The sequence below is a fragment of the Fistularia commersonii genome, chromosome 34, assembly GCF_037954325.1.
Source record: "Fistularia commersonii isolate RoL2024-O1a breed Wild chromosome 34, RoL_Fcom_v1.0, whole genome shotgun sequence".
Classification (NCBI taxonomy): domain Eukaryota; kingdom Metazoa; phylum Chordata; class Actinopteri; order Syngnathiformes; family Fistulariidae; genus Fistularia; species Fistularia commersonii.
In genome coordinates, this window is record NC_141317.1 from 4,808,859 (window position 1) to 4,825,258 (window position 16,400).

Sequence of the window (16,400 nt, forward strand, 5' to 3'; positions counted from 1 at the left end):
GGTCCTGATCCATAGGAGCTAGATTGAGGGATAAAGCATTGTGATTAAGATTGTATTAATGGGGCCATAGGAGGCTGGAAGGCTTTAATCAGTGTCTGTGTGCCAGTAATCCCTCTGCCTTTAAGCTGTGGTGAACACAGTGACCCCCACCCTCCCATTGGGCCACATTGGAGATGTATACCCAACCGCATATGCATGCATGCACACATCTCTGTGGGGAGCACGGGGATGTGAGGGCCCAGGTTTTGAGGTGGAGCACCCCGAAATGGAGACGCAGACTGAGAAGAGCAGCTGGCAAAGAAAACAAAACAAAACAAAAAAAAAAAACGAGATGGATGGTGAAAGAGCTTTTGTGAAAGCGGAGGAAAACAATGAAAAGTGGCGAGCCTGGCATCGTGAAAAGTGTCGGGATTCGGCGAGGGACGGATTTGGTCAACGTTTTCTGAGCGCGGGGATCAGTTAAGCTACACCCAGACGGCACGCCAGTTTACTTTAGAGTCAGCTATTATTTACGGACTTACTTGAACTGCATATGAATAAATGAAAGATGACCTCTAATATGCGTGTAATCTTCACCTCCACAGGCTGTCAAGTACGCAAGCAATAGCACGGTTTGAAAAAAAAAAATAATGATAAACGAATGATACGACAGCCTGTTCAACCGTGACAAGTGAAAAGAAAAGGGTGGGTGAGGAAGGGACGGTGCAGCTTGCAGACCCATTACCTATTGGAGGGTGCAAAAGGTGACACTGTGTTCATGAGGATAAGGGATGGGCCTTCTCCTCCCAGAGTTCTCCCAGAGTATTAGGGTGTAAGAGTTAAAGAGCCTCTAATGGGATCTGGATGCTGTCGTGTTTACCCTGGCCCCCCTCTGCACGCCCACTGCATTGTGGAAGTTGCTGGGCTTTGGGACATGACAATAGGCCAAGTGTAGGGACAGATGGAGGTCCCTTTTGCAGAGGGCACAAAAACAGCCAAGGTAGGAGGGACGTGGTAGCGGACAGAGCAACCGTGCTCTGCTGCTAGAGATGTGGGAGTGCTTTGGAGGATGGAAGATCAAAAAAAAAAAAAAAAAATTCTAGGAAATATTTTCATAGCGCTCACACAAGTTTGGAAATTCTATCGGACCGGATACATTCTGCATCTTTAAGAGCCGACTCCATGTGTTTTGTATGCCACAACTGAACAAAACTTAGGGGTGGGGGGGAAAAAAAAAAAAAAAAAAAAGTACCATTCCTAACCGCACAGACCGCTTTGCACGATGCTCGCGACAATAAGCTGATTATTTGCAGTTTGAAAACGTTGGAGCTGATCAAAAGGCTGAGGTCATTCTTTTAGGGTGTAGTGATGTGCAGAAAGGAGCGAGGACGAGCGTTCGCTCATCGATGCTGATGAGACCAGAGAGAACATTGGAGGAGGGTAGAGGGAGGTACCGGGCGCAGGAGCAACAGATGGGGCCTGTTGAAGTCTTAGGTTGTAAACTTTGTGTAAGTAACATCTGTCCGTTTGTCCATCTGTTACACTCCGCTTACAGTTTTGTTAATTACAAAACCGCACCCGAGGCCGTCGCCATCAGCCCCAGTCAGAAAATATTAATTAGATCTGAAAGACAAACAAACCGTCATTTTGACAAACAAAAGCCATTTGCCTAACCCAACATTGGTTTTTGGAGAGATCTGAGGCCTGGGCAGGAGTTCTGCTCCATGCAAAGTGATGTTTAAGTGCTTAAAGATGTTAAAGAACCGGCGAGTAAATGTCGAGAGCTACCGAAACCTCGGGAAGTCTCTCAGGAATAAAACGGGAACAATACGAACAATAACTTGAGCTCTTTGGGAAACGTCGAGTGTGCGGAGTGACATTTCAAATTAAACCCACGTGCAGGAATTATTCAGGCTCTATTATCCTAATGGCTTTAAATACATTTCTACCTAAACTCTGTATGGCATTGGAATTAATCCCCATGCGTTATTATCCCATCAGTTTTTGCACTGTTCCCACACATAAGACCATCAACCACATCTGCGTTGCTCGGAGACGGAAGTCACGCCATGGCATTCCCTTTGTTGTTTTTCTGGAGCTCACATCAATAAGTGCACCGAGGCAGAATGCGAACATAAATCCTGATTAGTGTTTCATTAGCAATTAATTTTAACCTGCTACGTGTGGTCTGTGTACAAATAAAAGCCTCGCTTAAATCTTGTGTAAGGAGACATTGTGGCTGGATTTGCAATTTGTCTAAAATTCATCATTGCACATTTGACTGGCGAAAGCCCACCCCATGATAAAGGCAAAAACAGCAGCTCTGGAAGCGAAAAAAAAACCATTTCATAAGAAACGTTACATCACCTATGGGTATTTCACTTTTTGGCTATAAATATTCTCCCTTCAATTTGTTCTGCGGCAAGAGGATAAAAGAATTAAGCTGCTGATCGGGGCTCAGTGGCCAGAGTGTTACATTAGACATTAATCCAGAATGGTGGAATGCTAGAGACGAGATAGCGTCTTTTAATCCGGCACTCCATCCGGCCGGCCCAACCTCCCAATGTTAAAAAAAAAACAAGTAGCTCAGACTTGTCTCATGTGGATATCAATATCAAAATGCCAAATCACATTGTGAATTTTTAGATTTCCAAAAATCTAAGTCATACCCACCCGGTTAGCAAACTGTTCTGAGCCCTCAGTCATAATACACAGTCCTGTCCCCCCTATATGTAACAGATGTTACTGGGGCAACAGTTGGTATTGAATGGGAGGGGCTTCAGGCCATCTGTCCAGGGTCAAGGTTTGAAAAGGGATGGTAGAGATGGTGGCACGTTCAGGGAAATAGTATTTGGTTGGGGGGAAAAAAAAAAAAAAAAGAGGGGGGAATATATTCGGCTTTGTAATCCTGTTCAATGTGTGCCTTTATTTCAGATTACATTTGGGGAGATTGGGATTCAGTCAGGGACATGCAAAGTTTGACTGTGACCTGGGGAAAACTTCAGTTTAAAAGCACCCTCTTGTGGTAAAAGTAGACACTACAACCAATATTGAAAATTCCATGTTTAAAAATATTTTTATTTAAACAATGTAGGGTTGTCTTTTGTCTTTAGTATCAGTAATCGCTTGGAGGGGGGGGTTAAATTGTTTAATATTTTGTCACTCTAAACAATCATATGGAGTTTAGCTGGGATTTGAGGCTCTCAAGAGTACGGTCGACTTGATCCCGCAGATATGCCATCTTCTTACAAGAAACTCTCCTCTAAAAAAAAAAAAAAAGAAAAATGCAGAATGGCTGCTGTGGATAAATCAAAATAAAAAACGCAGGTTAATGCATAGGAAGAGTAAGAGCACTTACAACATAAACCTTCAGCCGCTCCTTCTCCATGTGATAGTACTCGGCCACAGTCAGCTCCGTGTAGTCTTTCTTCATGGTTAAGAAGCCGCAGTAGGGTGATCGCTTCATGTGTTCATGCCTGATTTTAGGAGAACAAAAAATGTCCATTTAGAATAGTAATACCGTAGTATATTTAAGTCCAGATTCAATAAATCAGCACATCCAGAAGAGATTGGTTGAGAATTGATTTGACTATTAATGGCAGTGAGTCATGTAAGTTCTGAAATCAGTGTAACACCCGATGTAGGTCTAACATTAACTCCCCTGGTTATTGAGACATTTAAAAGAATGCAAAGCTTCTTGAACTTTGCTGTGTGTGTGCATCTTACAAGGGGTTATCATCAGGCTCCCAGCCCTCAAGCTCGATCAGGCAAAAGAAACAGCAGGTGACGTCGGGCTCATTTTCACTGGGGCAGTGGACGAAGCCAGCGCTGGCGAGCTGCAAACCAGACAATTATGGACTTAGACCGACACAAGTATTTTGTGCAGATCTTTCCTGCTCCGAGTTAAGCTCCCGATTGGGAAAACAAGAAAATCCATCTGTATCAGTGATTCAGGTGTTCTGCAATAAGTTTCCACTAGATGTCACTGTGTGTTCATTATACATGTAGTCTTGGAAGAAGCAGTGGTGGTTTTTGCAACAACTTGCACCGAAAGGCACCGTTAGACACGCTTTTCTGAAACTAGTGCCAAGAGACTTGCCAGTGAGAGAGAATTATATTTTTCTGAATTTCTTGTTGATTGAGATCTTAACACTGTGGGTTCTCTTAACAGAAAAACCAAGTACCGGTAGCTTAAAACCCTCCTGCGATCTTAACAGTGTTTACTCTCCTTGTCCTACAGGTCAAAAATGACCCATAAGACAATCTTTGTACCCTAGTGGTGTACAGCCCTCATGGAAACAAACAAAAAAGAAGTATCCCTTTTTCTAATTATGGAGTCTATTTAGGAAAAGTCATAAAATTACAAGTTGGAAAAAAAAATAGGTTAAGGTGTTTTTTTTCTAAAACTAAACATAGTAGTGGGTCACTTTTGACCCGCAAGACAACACAAGGGTTAAGAGGATCCATTAAGTGTTATTTTATCATTAGATGATAAAATAAGCACTCCTCCGACCCTTGACCACGGTAGAGTTAAAATACAGGGATAAGCGCTAACTTTTTCAAAGTCCATTTAGCTGATACCCAATTGGTTGTGTTGACAGGTGTAATACTTGAACATGAAGTCCACAGCTGTGCCAGGATTAACGTTCAGGAGAAACCATTGATCTCTTTATGGCTTTTGGGAGAGGATCAACTGATGGTAACACGGCACGTCGCGTTACTCATCCGGGGAGCTGTCGGCAGCCTATCCGTCAGGAGGGGCGAGCGGAGGGTGAACCACGACGCGGGCAGCTGATGAGGTGAAACTAAATCCGGCACCTCCTTGTGTGTGAATCACATGCTGTCACAAATCTAAAACAAAATGCCGTGTAAACAAGGGAAGAAATAATTTGGATGGTTTTGAATGTGTGAGTTAAGCTGTGTATCAAAGAGCGGAGGATCTGTCTGGATCCAACAGGGCGTAATCTAGAGGGCAATGAGAAAATGTATCTCCCGCAGGTTTAGTCCGTTCCTTCAACGATCATCACAGCAAATCTCCTGCGTCCATCTAAGCATCTTCTCTCACACCAGCTAGCTTAGGGCTCTCCAACTCATCCATCCATGAGTCTCCTCTGGACTTCCTTTACCTCCTGCCTAGCATGTCCAACCTCAGCATTCTTACATCTAGATGTCCAAACTGTCTCAGCTTGAAATTTTCTAAGTCATTTTAGTGCAGCCTCAGCAGAGGAACAAGTCAGAGTCTTTTTAAGTCGGTCCCAGGCTAAGATGAACGCACAGGGTCGCACCAGGAAGGGCATCCGGCAGAAAACATATGGGGGAAAAAACAAAACTTATGACTAACAGTCACTATTAGTGCTGACAACCTACAGCAGGGGTGCCAAACTCATTTTCCAACAAGGGCTATAGCAGCATAACTGTTACCCTCAAAAGGCCACATGTCACAATGTAAATGTAATAGAACAAAATTTTACTCACTCAAATCCAAAATGTTACATATGCATTCCAATCTTTCTTGAAACAGCCTTTCATCTGCATCAACCTCTCACTTCCTGACATTTTAGGGATCATTTTTATTTCTCAATTCTACTTGCTGAAAATAGCATTGATCTAACGGTAGGATGAAGTGACTTTGTGAATAACATGAGCCGCACCAATGGCGGGAAACTGAGTTAATTGTCAATGCACGCGTTTGACTTATTTCAAGATGTTCTCACAGGCCACATAAAAATGACATGCCGGGCCACATTTGGCCCGCGGGCCTTGAGTTTGACACGTGACCTACAGGGGACCACAGCAAATTGGGCAACTGTGTGTCGAAGGAGAGGAAGGTGTGTTTGCAGATGGCATTGGGATCAGGTGGAAGTATGTCCTTGGAAGGAGAGCAAGAAGGGTTAGTCACAGCAAGACAGAACGTGCGCAAAGGAGAGGGAGCCAAGTGGCACACTGAGGATACAGGGAGTGGAGAATATTAAAAGTACTGGGGGTCAACAGTCCAGAGCGATGGAGAGCATGAAAGAGAGGTGAAGAAAAGCAAAAGGGGATGTGAGCATCAATATAGCACTGCTGTATTGTATGGTTTAGAGCAGTGTTTCCCAACCGCTGCCATGGAAAAATGCCAATTTCACCTAATTGCTCCAAAAATTATTTATTTAACACAGAGGTCTTCAGTACATCTATGTGGACAGCGAGAGGTAAACAATTGGATGCTCTTTCACTAGATGGCCACAGGTAGTAAATCTACCTGCTAGTGATCAAACAGCAAAGTACTGAGTGATGCTTCGAGTGAGACAGCGGCAGTGATATTTAGGTTTTAAAAACGAAGTACTCAATCAGGGCCCAAATGAAGACCAAAGAATGAGTAGTGGTCTGAAGAAAGCAAAAAAAAAAAAAAGGTGAGCTCAGGACAAAACAATGAAAGTTAGATTGCATTTGGATTCACTTTCACTGGGGGGGAAAAGCTGTCCAACAGCACCATGGTTCCAACCAAACTCAAAATTAAACACACTTCACGATAATATTTTGTTCATCTGCATGAACAGCCTGAGAAATAGGCAGCGTTGAACAAAACCACCATGACAAGTGAGAAAAGCTCTGAAAGCTAGCGACAAAGTTGTTGAACTCCTTGCTAAATCCAAACAGCCCCACACACCGCGGCAGAGACAGATACTATCTGCCCGCAAAATCACCGTAGAAGAAATGCTCGGTCCTTGTGCTGTTAAAGAAATGGCCCCACATTGAGTAAGGAAATTGAGGCTACATCCATCCATCTTCTTCCACTTATCCTGCAACCATGGTTGTAGGGGATGCTGGAGCCCATCTCTGCGGTCTTTGGGCGAGAAGCAAGGTTCACCCTGAACTGGTTGCCGGTCAATCGCAGGGCAAAGACAAACAACCAACCATTCGTAGCAATTTTCCTAAATTTTTTTTTTTCCCCCCGCAATTAACGTGCATGTTTTTGGACCGTGGGAGGAAACCAAAGAACCCAGAGGTACCACCACAGACACTGGTAGAACATGCAAACTCCACACAGGAAGGACTTTTCTAATGTAAAATGTGCCGTGGCTCAAAAAAAGTCGGAGGAAACCCTGGTTTAGAGGCAGCGGCATGGAGGAAAAGACAGGAAACAGAGATGAAGACCTTGACGTTCTCTTTGGGATCAGGGATGAGTCCATCAGCAGTACGGCACATGTTAGATGTTTTGGAGATCAGATCGGAGAGGCCAGACTGAGATGGTTTGGACATGCACTGAAGAGGGATAGTAAATAGATGGGTTGGAGGATGCTGAGGTTGGAACTTCCAGGCAGGGGGGCCTAGAGGGAGACCAATGAGAAGATTTATGGATGCAGCAACAGGACATGACATTAGTTGGTGTGAGAGAACGAGGATGCAGAGAACAGGGTAAAGGTGGAGGAAGCTGATTCGCCGTGGCGACCTCTGAAGGGAGCAGCGGACAGGAAAAGAAGATTTTAATGATGCATTTTAAATAGTTTCCAGCAGCTTCCCTCCTTCATTCCATACCTTTTCAGGTGTGCAGGGACAACCCTCCCGAAAAGGCCAGTCCGCAAACGTCTGTTCCCGTAAATCATGACTGTACATCTTGGAATACAGCCAAAATCTCGCCTTCAGCACTTCTATGCCGGCCATATTTTTCACTCGAACCAAACCCGACCAGGCGTTTCCTGTCTGTTGATATAAATAAGGGGTGATGTAGCTTCCGCTACAGCTGCTTTCACTTCTGACTGATTGAGTTGGATGTGGGCGTCGCCGTAATGCTGTGAGGTCACGGCACTGCGGCAACATCAGGTGTAATGAGGCAAAAAAGGCACACGACTGCCAATTTCTATTATATTTTTGGTTAAACCCTTGATGGTTGACATAAATACCCTCTCTTAAAAATAATTGTATGGCATTTTTCTACACACACACACACACACACACCATGGCACAAATTGCTTAGATTTCATGGAAGAAATGTTAAAGTTGAACAAAATGGGTTGTATAAAGTAAATGGAAAGCAGCTAAAAACAGATTCATATAGGAAACACTCACAACCAAAACTCTTTTTTTGTATTTTTAATCATTAAAAAAAAAGCAGCCCGCATCGTCGCCTGAGAAGATCTCGCTGTTCGCACTTGGGTCACCATTCAGTGCCGTAAGGATGGTCGAGGCCTTCCACATCAGATGCCTACGATGCATCCTGGGTGTTTCCTTGAGGAACCGCACATGGAGATACTCTGCGAGACCACCTGCGTCGGAGTCAAGGCCACAGTCGGCCAGCAACAGCTCCGCTGGGTTGGCCGTGTCATCCACGGAAAGTTCTCTACGGGCAATTACATCTTGGCTGCGGCTCTTCTGGTGGCCAGAAAAGGCGATACAAAGACCAGCTAAAAACCCTGATGAGGAAGGGCAGCCTGAAGCCAACCGAGCTGGAGGAGGCCGCCAACTAACCAACCAACCAACCGACCGACCACCCGGTGGGGGGTTTGCCAGCAAGGAGTGCACAGACTTGAGGAGGACCCAACTGATAGACGGATGAAAACATACTGAAAACATACTGCTGAAAACATACCTCTTCACCAAGCACTACCTTACTAATCGCACTTAGCCCCTAACCCTTCCAGAAACAAAAAAAAAAAAAGAAAAAACATCAACGATGAAATGAATGTATGTATGTATATGGTTCTGAGATGGCTATTTGGTTGAGGGGTCACTTCTGACTTTCCGACTACTGGTACTTCGGATCTTCGGTGACTGAATTGCACTTTTTGTAAGTCGCTTTGGATAAAAGCGTCGGCCAAATGACTGTAATGTAATGTGATGCAATGTGATGTAATGGAATGGATGAAGATACGAAGTCAACACTATATCTACACCCCCAGCCTGTGGATCCACCTGTACTGACTGCGGCAGACAGCGCGGATCAAGGATTGAACTCTATAGACACAGCAAGACTCACAAATAGTCATGATCAGACATGATGGACCACCAAGAGAGAGATTCATTCATTCATTCATTTTCCATACCGCTTCTCCCGCACTTAGCGGTGCTGGTTCCTGTCCCGGCTGCCGTTGGACGTTCGTCCGTCGATCACGGGGCCACACGGGGAGACACACGGCCATTCACTCTCTCATTCACATGTTTGGGCAATTGAGAGTCTCTAATCTCCCCCTGTTTTTTGGACTGTGAGAGAAAACCAGAGAATCTGGAGGAAAACCATGCAGACGCAGGGAGAACATGCCTCTTGCTGTGAGGCAGAATCCCTAAAAACTGCCCAAGTAATGGCGTATAAACTCCTTAAAGAGATCAATCTGAAAAAAATAAAACAAAATAAAAAACAGATAGGAATTCCCCTTGACAAAATATATTGAAAAAAAAAAAAAAATCTGCAAATATTCCAACTGGGGAGGAAGATCACCGACATTTTTCCAAATTATTATTATCGCTGCTTTTGTTTTCTACCACACGACATTTCTTTTTGTATTTTATCATTTTTGCATTAAAAATTAGGGACTTGGGGAAACAGTACATATCAGTTTTCCTTAAAAAAAAGACACTATTGTGCGAGACAATATTAACGCACAATGGACGGACAGGTTTATGTGCATTTTTACGGTCTGCGGTGAAAACTTTACACGGCTGTTTATTGCTGTGAGAGAAAAAGGATAGTCCTGGTTTACGGGGAGGTGTTGTAACATTAGTCCCCCCCCCAGCACCGCCTTCAGTCCCAGGGTGCTGAAATGTGCTTACAACTGTAAACTGCTGTCCTTTCCCCCTCCCAAATATATCACCCCGCCGCGGAGAGGAGCGCAGTTGGCCCGCATATTATCCGAGCAAGATTATGGGATGTGTACATTGCGTGAATCGCGCTCTAATATGTGTTGAGGTTTATTGAACGACAGGGTCGTCGCGAAAGCCAACCGTATGCACGATGTTACGTTACATTTGGTGGTTACACCGTGTGATGAGAAGCTACTTCCTGCAAGGTGATGTTGAATAACATCTACCCGCGAATTCCTGCACGTGTGTGTGACCGCTGTTGTTCGACATTTTTCCATACGTCCAAAATGTTTACCTTTTCTCCCAGCGGTGTTGAACCAGGTGACAAGGTTTATGACCCCGAGCTCTTTTTCTTCTCAGGGGTTGTTGTACTAAAAGCAGTCTGGCTAAAAAAAGAACCTCAGAAATTCAGGGCCCATGATAGTTATTTACAGATGTTGAGGAAATTAACTTTTTTTTTTTTTTTTCTTTGCCTCTTATTCTGGCGACCGTGCGATGTCGGCTCGACCTGCATCTCCGTCGTCCTCGCTCTTACTCCCCGCGACTTTATTGACATTTGACACTTCCCTTCCTTCGGCTCCTCGCTGCACCCTGCGACTAGCCGCTCCGCTTTCTTCGCATGGGGCCGAGAGACGGAGAGGAAGGGGGGGGAGAGAGAGAAAGAGAGAGAGAGAGAAACTGAGAGAGTAGGAGGGAGAATGTGAAGAAGCAAAGAGGAGGCGATAGCGGCGATGTGTGTATTCTCCGTCCCCCCCCCCCCATGTGCTGCTCTGCATCGGCCATCCTGGGCGACGCAACGTGATGCCTTAAAGTCGTTTTAAATGAACGCGTGGTTTCGGGAGTCCACCCGGAGAGCCCCCGGACGGCGATATAGTTCCTCAGCGTGCGTTGCCAGAATTTTGACCGGTTCCCCGAGAGGAGAAGAAGGGACAGGAGGCGCCCTCGATGTGGAGCACAGGTAAGAACAGATCTCACTTTCTGCTTCTGCACAGACCCCTCTTGTCATGCAGTGATACCTCATAATGCCGTATTGTGTGTCTCCGCCGGGTGGCTTTTGTTGCTATAAATATGCTCCGATGCCCCCAACCCCGTCTCCTCGGCATCGGTTTCGCGGAGCGATTAAAGAAAAGTTTGCTCGCGGACGACCGATAGTCACATCGATTGTCAATCTTGTCTGGAGTAACCACGTCCCGTGGAGCGACCAGCTCCCCCTGACAGCTCCACCCCCCCTCCCCACCCCCGCTGCTCACACCCCGATCCAACATTTAATCCATATTGATCCTCTGTGTGTATGTGTGTGTGTGTGTGTGTGTTTGTGAACTGAAGGCCGAGGAATGTATCTAAGGGACAATGGGACTTCTTCATGTATGTGCACTAAACCAATTAGTTTACTGGTCGGATTTCATAAAGGAGACTAATTGTGGTCACAGAAATGTGGCGCCCCGTGACTCCTATGTTTTTTTTTTTTTTTTTTTTTCTCTTCATCGTTCTCCGACGAGGAATGTCGGCGCTTTAGAAATACACTATGATTTGCGGAGAAGGTAAGTACTTCAAATTGCTTCGGCACTGCAAGATAACAACCAGGAATGTCGTCGTGCCTCATTATTCAGACTGGGAATTATTGTGTTTTAAACAAGCAGGAGCGGCGAAGCGGCGGCGCGATTGCGTGACCCTTCACCGGGGTCACAAAGAAAGATATTCTGTCTTCCAGCTTGGGTGTCAAAATGTCAAGGGTGTGTTAGAGTGACAGTCAACATCCAAAATTCTCCTCCTCTTCGGGCAGGCGTGTATTCACAGGGCGGACACACCCACCTCCTCACCTGCATCCAGAAATTTGCAAAAGTTGATCATGTTTAAACATACAAAAAGAGAATTGAGATTGTGAAATTAGTCACGGGACGAAATGTGTCAAAACAGACTTTTAAAATCCTTTCTTTTTTTTTTTCTCCTTCAAATGAGGAAGACAGGAAATTAGTCCCACATGAAACATATCATAATTCATTTTCTTCTCATCCATCATGTCATGAAGTTTGAATGAGCCCTTTTTTTGTAAAAGGGAATGAAGCAACGAACGATTTATGGCTAATTCCTGGACACGTTTGCTTTTGCCAGATCCCATACCTTTCCCGCTTCGCATTACCCCCATTATAAATCCGATCTCCGCCCGCGATCTGCGCTTAGCGATCCGATTCAACTGCCGTTCATGGGCGAAAATTTCATCGGCAAAAAAAAAATAAAAAATCGATGGCGATGTGTTTTCCCGAGTCTTTCCTGGAGGTGGGAAGCATCAGACCGGCCGGATGGATTGGAAACATACCGCGCAGCCATATTTCCTGCTCGCATCCGTCCCCGATCGATAGTCCGAATGTGGTGAGATGATTATTGCTTGCAGATGCAAACCGGTACATTTATAGGTCAGCTCAATGAGAATGTATAGATCCTTTATTTCATTTTTTAGCAGAGAGGGGCGCGGGGGAATATGCACACACCTTTGACCTTCGTAGACAGTCTCCAAATTCACCATCGCGGTGCCAGGAGACAACCCGAGGCATGATGTACAAGTGAGGGAGCGGACTCCACAGCGGGCCTTTTCATTGGAACACACACGCACACTCACACACACACACACGGGGAGAGGGGATAAAGGTAAAAAGGCGTTTCGACTGAATCACGAAATATGCCTCTCGGCTCAGGCTCATAAAGTATGACTGAAACCGATGATCAAAAGAAGTTGCATTTGACACTGCTCTCAGGCTGTTGTGAGGAACTGAGTTACAGTCTGTCTCTGTGATTGCGGAGAGTGTAGATTTACTGTGTGTTTCCCCTCCGGGGGGGGAAGAATGAGAAAGATGAATCATAACGTAATATGAATGGGAGAGTTCGATAGTCCGTCCCTCAGGTTTGATATATTCGTCACGGGCCGTCGCCACACATCAGCTTCCGATATCAATCTTCGTCACATTTGACCCGACGCGATAAACTTTGCCTAATTAACCGTTTTGCCGTTTGGAAATAAATCAGAGCGGGACCTCGCCTCGCCGGCTTTGCGGAGTGTAAAGATTCCTCCGTGGTTTTATAACCGCCAGGTCTGTTTTGTCAACTTGAGTTTTATCTCAACTGTCACTTTGTTTGTTTTTCTTATTTCCAAAATCCGGTCTCATCATGTCACGTGACACACCTTGGAAGATTTCTGAAACTTTTCACCAGTAGAGGGCAGCATATGTCAATATACCAGCCATTTATATATATATATATATATATATATATGTGCGTGTGTGTGTTTGTGTGTGTCTGTTTACCACCTACTGTTAAAGCAATACTTTAAAACTTCATTTTACTTGAATTCGTGTCAAAGGTTAAAAAGAATGGTGGATTGTAATCATTTGAGGAAAGGCTTACGCTTGGTAAGGTCGGGTTTGGCAAATTTAAGGCTTGGAAGAAGACCAAATAAACGCGTGTACTCACATGACCAAAGCAAAGGTGTGTGTGTGTGTGTGTTATAATGGATTTTACCCAGAATTAATAGCCAGTCAAACAACCCACAAAACCATGATCTAACTAATCATGTTACTCCTCCGTGTTGGAAGGTGACATGGGATTCTAATAATTTGATCGTTCTTAAGTTAGGCTCACGAGGAGCTGAATGCTGTTGTTTTTAGAGTTCCCCATAGCCCTCCCTCCATCCAGGGGCGATGGGGTCGCCCCAACACATCGACCCAACAAAGAGGGATCTCCTTGTCCGAATTCCAGACATGGTTCTCTCCGTTCTGCGTCTGTTCCCGTACTTGTCGACCAACTTCCCCGCGGCCATCATTCCATCCCTTGTCTCCTCACCCCATTCACTCTCCCGACCCCCCGCCGCCTTTTCTCTTGCCTGTGAAAGATACAGGATCCCCCGTGCTCCGATTTCACCCTCTCATCATGACATCCATTAAAATGGCACCGGGCCCTGGGCCCCTGTTGGCCCGACAGCACATTAGCACTTGGACCATTGAACGCCAACAAGGACGGTCTCTGAATTATTGATATCAACACAACTAATGAGGAAACCCTATCTCGGCTCCTTTTGCTGACACACACATCCAACCACCCACGTGCGCACAAACACACACACACACACACGCACACAGGAACTTGCACTCATAGACATGATGAACTAGCAGCGTTCTATTGTCAAAAACAACTACTTTCAGTGCAAATGAAAAAGTGCAAATAGATGGAAGTGGATCCCCCTTATTTTATTTTCTTCTTCTTATGGCTTTTCCCCTCAGGGGTGGCCAAACACCGAAACACCTTTTCAATCTAACTTCATATCCCCTCTCGCTACGTCCTATATTGTAAATAATTCACCATTTATTCAGTATTGAAAGCCTTATTGTCTGAGCAGGTTCACATCCTGATGGCGGAATTGAACAAAAACATTGGATTTTATTTCTAACCTCAGGTGAAGCGCAGCCTTGTGTTCACACCGCCAGCTCTCACCCTTTGTTTTTTTGTTTTTTTTTAATGCAGGCTCTCGATCTTTCGATCAACCCGTTAAAAAAAAAAAAAAACATTTGCGAGGGCGTTGCAGTGCCCGCGAGTCCGTCGGAGTTCACGAAGGCTTTAAAAGCGTGCAGCGGAGACGCTGCGAAGAGAGGTGTCGGAGTTGTCGGCGAGCCTTCTTAGTATTCACTCCAACACCCGGTGACTCAGAGCCTCAGCCTGAGAGCATGAGGGGCTTGCGTGTGCATGTATGTGTGTGTGTGTGTGTGTGTGTGTGCGTAGAAAAAGGGAAAGGCCTACAGAGAGTAGGACAAGAACATCAGGCAGCATTTTCTGTAGCCCCGGGCTCACGTGTTCGTATCTGTGTGTTTGCAAGCACACCCGCCCAAGGGGATTAATTTTTTGACAGCTTTGTTAAGCCTTCTCTTAAGCGCCAGAGCTTCGCCACAACATTCGTGCCTCTGTGATTTTCAAAAAAAAAAAAAAAAAAAAAAAGGGTCTCTCCGGCTACCCCCGTGATTCTTCCCGAAGAGAGCGAGCGAGCGAGAGAGAGACCGAGCGGCGCTGTCTGTCATGACAGCAGATTTTGTTTGAGTAGCTTCTTGGTGTGGAGGAAGTGGACCGTGAAAAGCTGGCCGTGAAGCTCCTCTTCAATTAGTGACTGCATTGCGATGGTCCAGCGTTGAGTCCTCTGCCGCCGCTCTCCGTCCGTCTTTGTCTCTGTAATCCATCCTCCTGGTCGTCTCCTCTTGTCACTCCATGTCTCCTCATCCCTCTGTCAGTTTGTATTTAGTTTAATCTCTGCCCCTCCTCTGCTGCTTCTACTGCTCTGTCGCCTCCTATTCCATCTCTCCTTTTTTTTTTTTTTTTTTTAATGCTTGCCACCCCCGACAACCCACCCCCACCCCCACCTCCACCTCTCTTTTCGCGCAAATGTTAACCTTGCCCGGATAGGGTTAAAAGACAAAGAAAAGGAAATAGCCAAATGGATGAAAGGTTAATCCTTTAACAAATCCACACACACACACACACACACACACACACAGAGTCACAGAGTCAGAGCTGAGAGGGGAAGATGAACGGCTACCGCTATAAACAGATCTGCCAACCCGACGCTTCACACGGGAGGAGATGCACGAGGAGAATGTGAGAAATTAGAGGGAGAAACTGTGGTTGGCGGATACGGCATTTTCAGTTTTCCCCTCCATGACTTCCACTCTGCATGATGACAAATGTCTGCCGTCGTCGCCATTGGTCGAGGCTGCCACCAATCGGAGCGCAGACATGTAAGGTGCCTTTAGGTTTGTACCCAACCACACACACACACACACACACACACAAAAAAAAAGAAGGGAGCAGGGAGAGGGAGGGGGGGAGGAATGCAGAGGGAGAGAAGAGAATGCGTGTTTTGCAGAGGGACACCAAAGCTTTGCGTTGCATTGAAGACTTTCCACCGAAAGTTCCTCGTGAGACGACAACCGAGGAGAAGTTGTCAGTCATCTGTTTGTTGTGAACCACTGCAATTCCTCCGGCTGCTGCAGAGAAGAAGATCTCGGCTCTAGAGCCTCTCCTGTGATTGGCTGTCACACTTTAGGCTCCCCCTCCTCTCTCTGGCATTCTCTCTCTCTCTCTCTCTCTACCCTTTGCAAGTAACCCCCCCCCCCTCCATACTGTCCTCAGGCTCACCTGAACCACAACTGTAGGAACGCTGGACCATCTCCTCTACACACACACACACACATGCTCTTTCTCACACACACTCACTCAGCTTTCCACCTGGAGAGGGCAGGCACAGGGGACGGCATGTGCAGCAGCAGCAGCAGCAGCAGCAGCAGCAGCAGCAGCAACAGCAGCAGCAGCAGCAGCAGCAGCAGTCGTCTCTCCTCACATCTCACGCTGCCTCTCTGAGTTACCTCTCCCCCCCCCCTCCGAAGAGGAACTCCCAAAAGAGAGTTTGGAGCTATTTACCCTCGGAGAGAAAAAGGGGCGACGCGGGGGGAGGGAGGAGGGGGTGGTAAGGGAGCACTCGACCCGGGGACAGCGGAGTCAAAACACAGCATGATTTTAGGTGAGTTTTTTTTCTGCTATATCGGCGCCTGCTTCACCTCCGCTTTTCTACAAATCATGTATTCTGCCTGCTTTTACTCATGCCGATGAAT

The 16,400-nt window shown here is 45.9% G+C and overlaps 2 protein-coding genes across 3 annotated transcripts in view; one reads left to right on the forward strand and one right to left on the reverse strand.

Moving 5' to 3' along the window:
* Positions 1 to 3,151: 3,151 nt before the first annotated feature.
* birc5b (baculoviral IAP repeat containing 5b) lies at positions 3,152 to 7,623 on the reverse strand. Its single transcript, XM_086141892.1, has 4 exons — positions 7,498 to 7,623; positions 3,706 to 3,815; positions 3,338 to 3,455; positions 3,152 to 3,241 (listed from the first exon to the last, which is right to left on the reverse strand). The coding sequence occupies exons 1-4, from the start codon at positions 7,621 to 7,623 to the stop codon at positions 3,152 to 3,154; spliced, it is 444 nt and encodes a 147-aa protein (XP_085998018.1).
* A 2,952-nt stretch (positions 7,624 to 10,575) lies between these two features.
* Positions 10,576 to 16,400, forward strand: part of znf385a (zinc finger protein 385A) — a 55,576-nt gene continuing 49,751 nt past the window's right edge. Inside the window, exon 1 of one of the 2 annotated variants that reach the window (XM_086142009.1) lies at positions 10,576 to 10,714. In XM_086142009.1, coding sequence (XP_085998135.1) covers positions 10,702 to 10,714 — 13 coding nt within the window. In that variant the 5' untranslated portion in view covers positions 10,576 to 10,701. Of the gene's footprint in view, positions 10,715 to 15,603; positions 16,310 to 16,400 lie in introns of those variants that run through there. The other variant, XM_086142010.1, reaches the window with a different exon arrangement.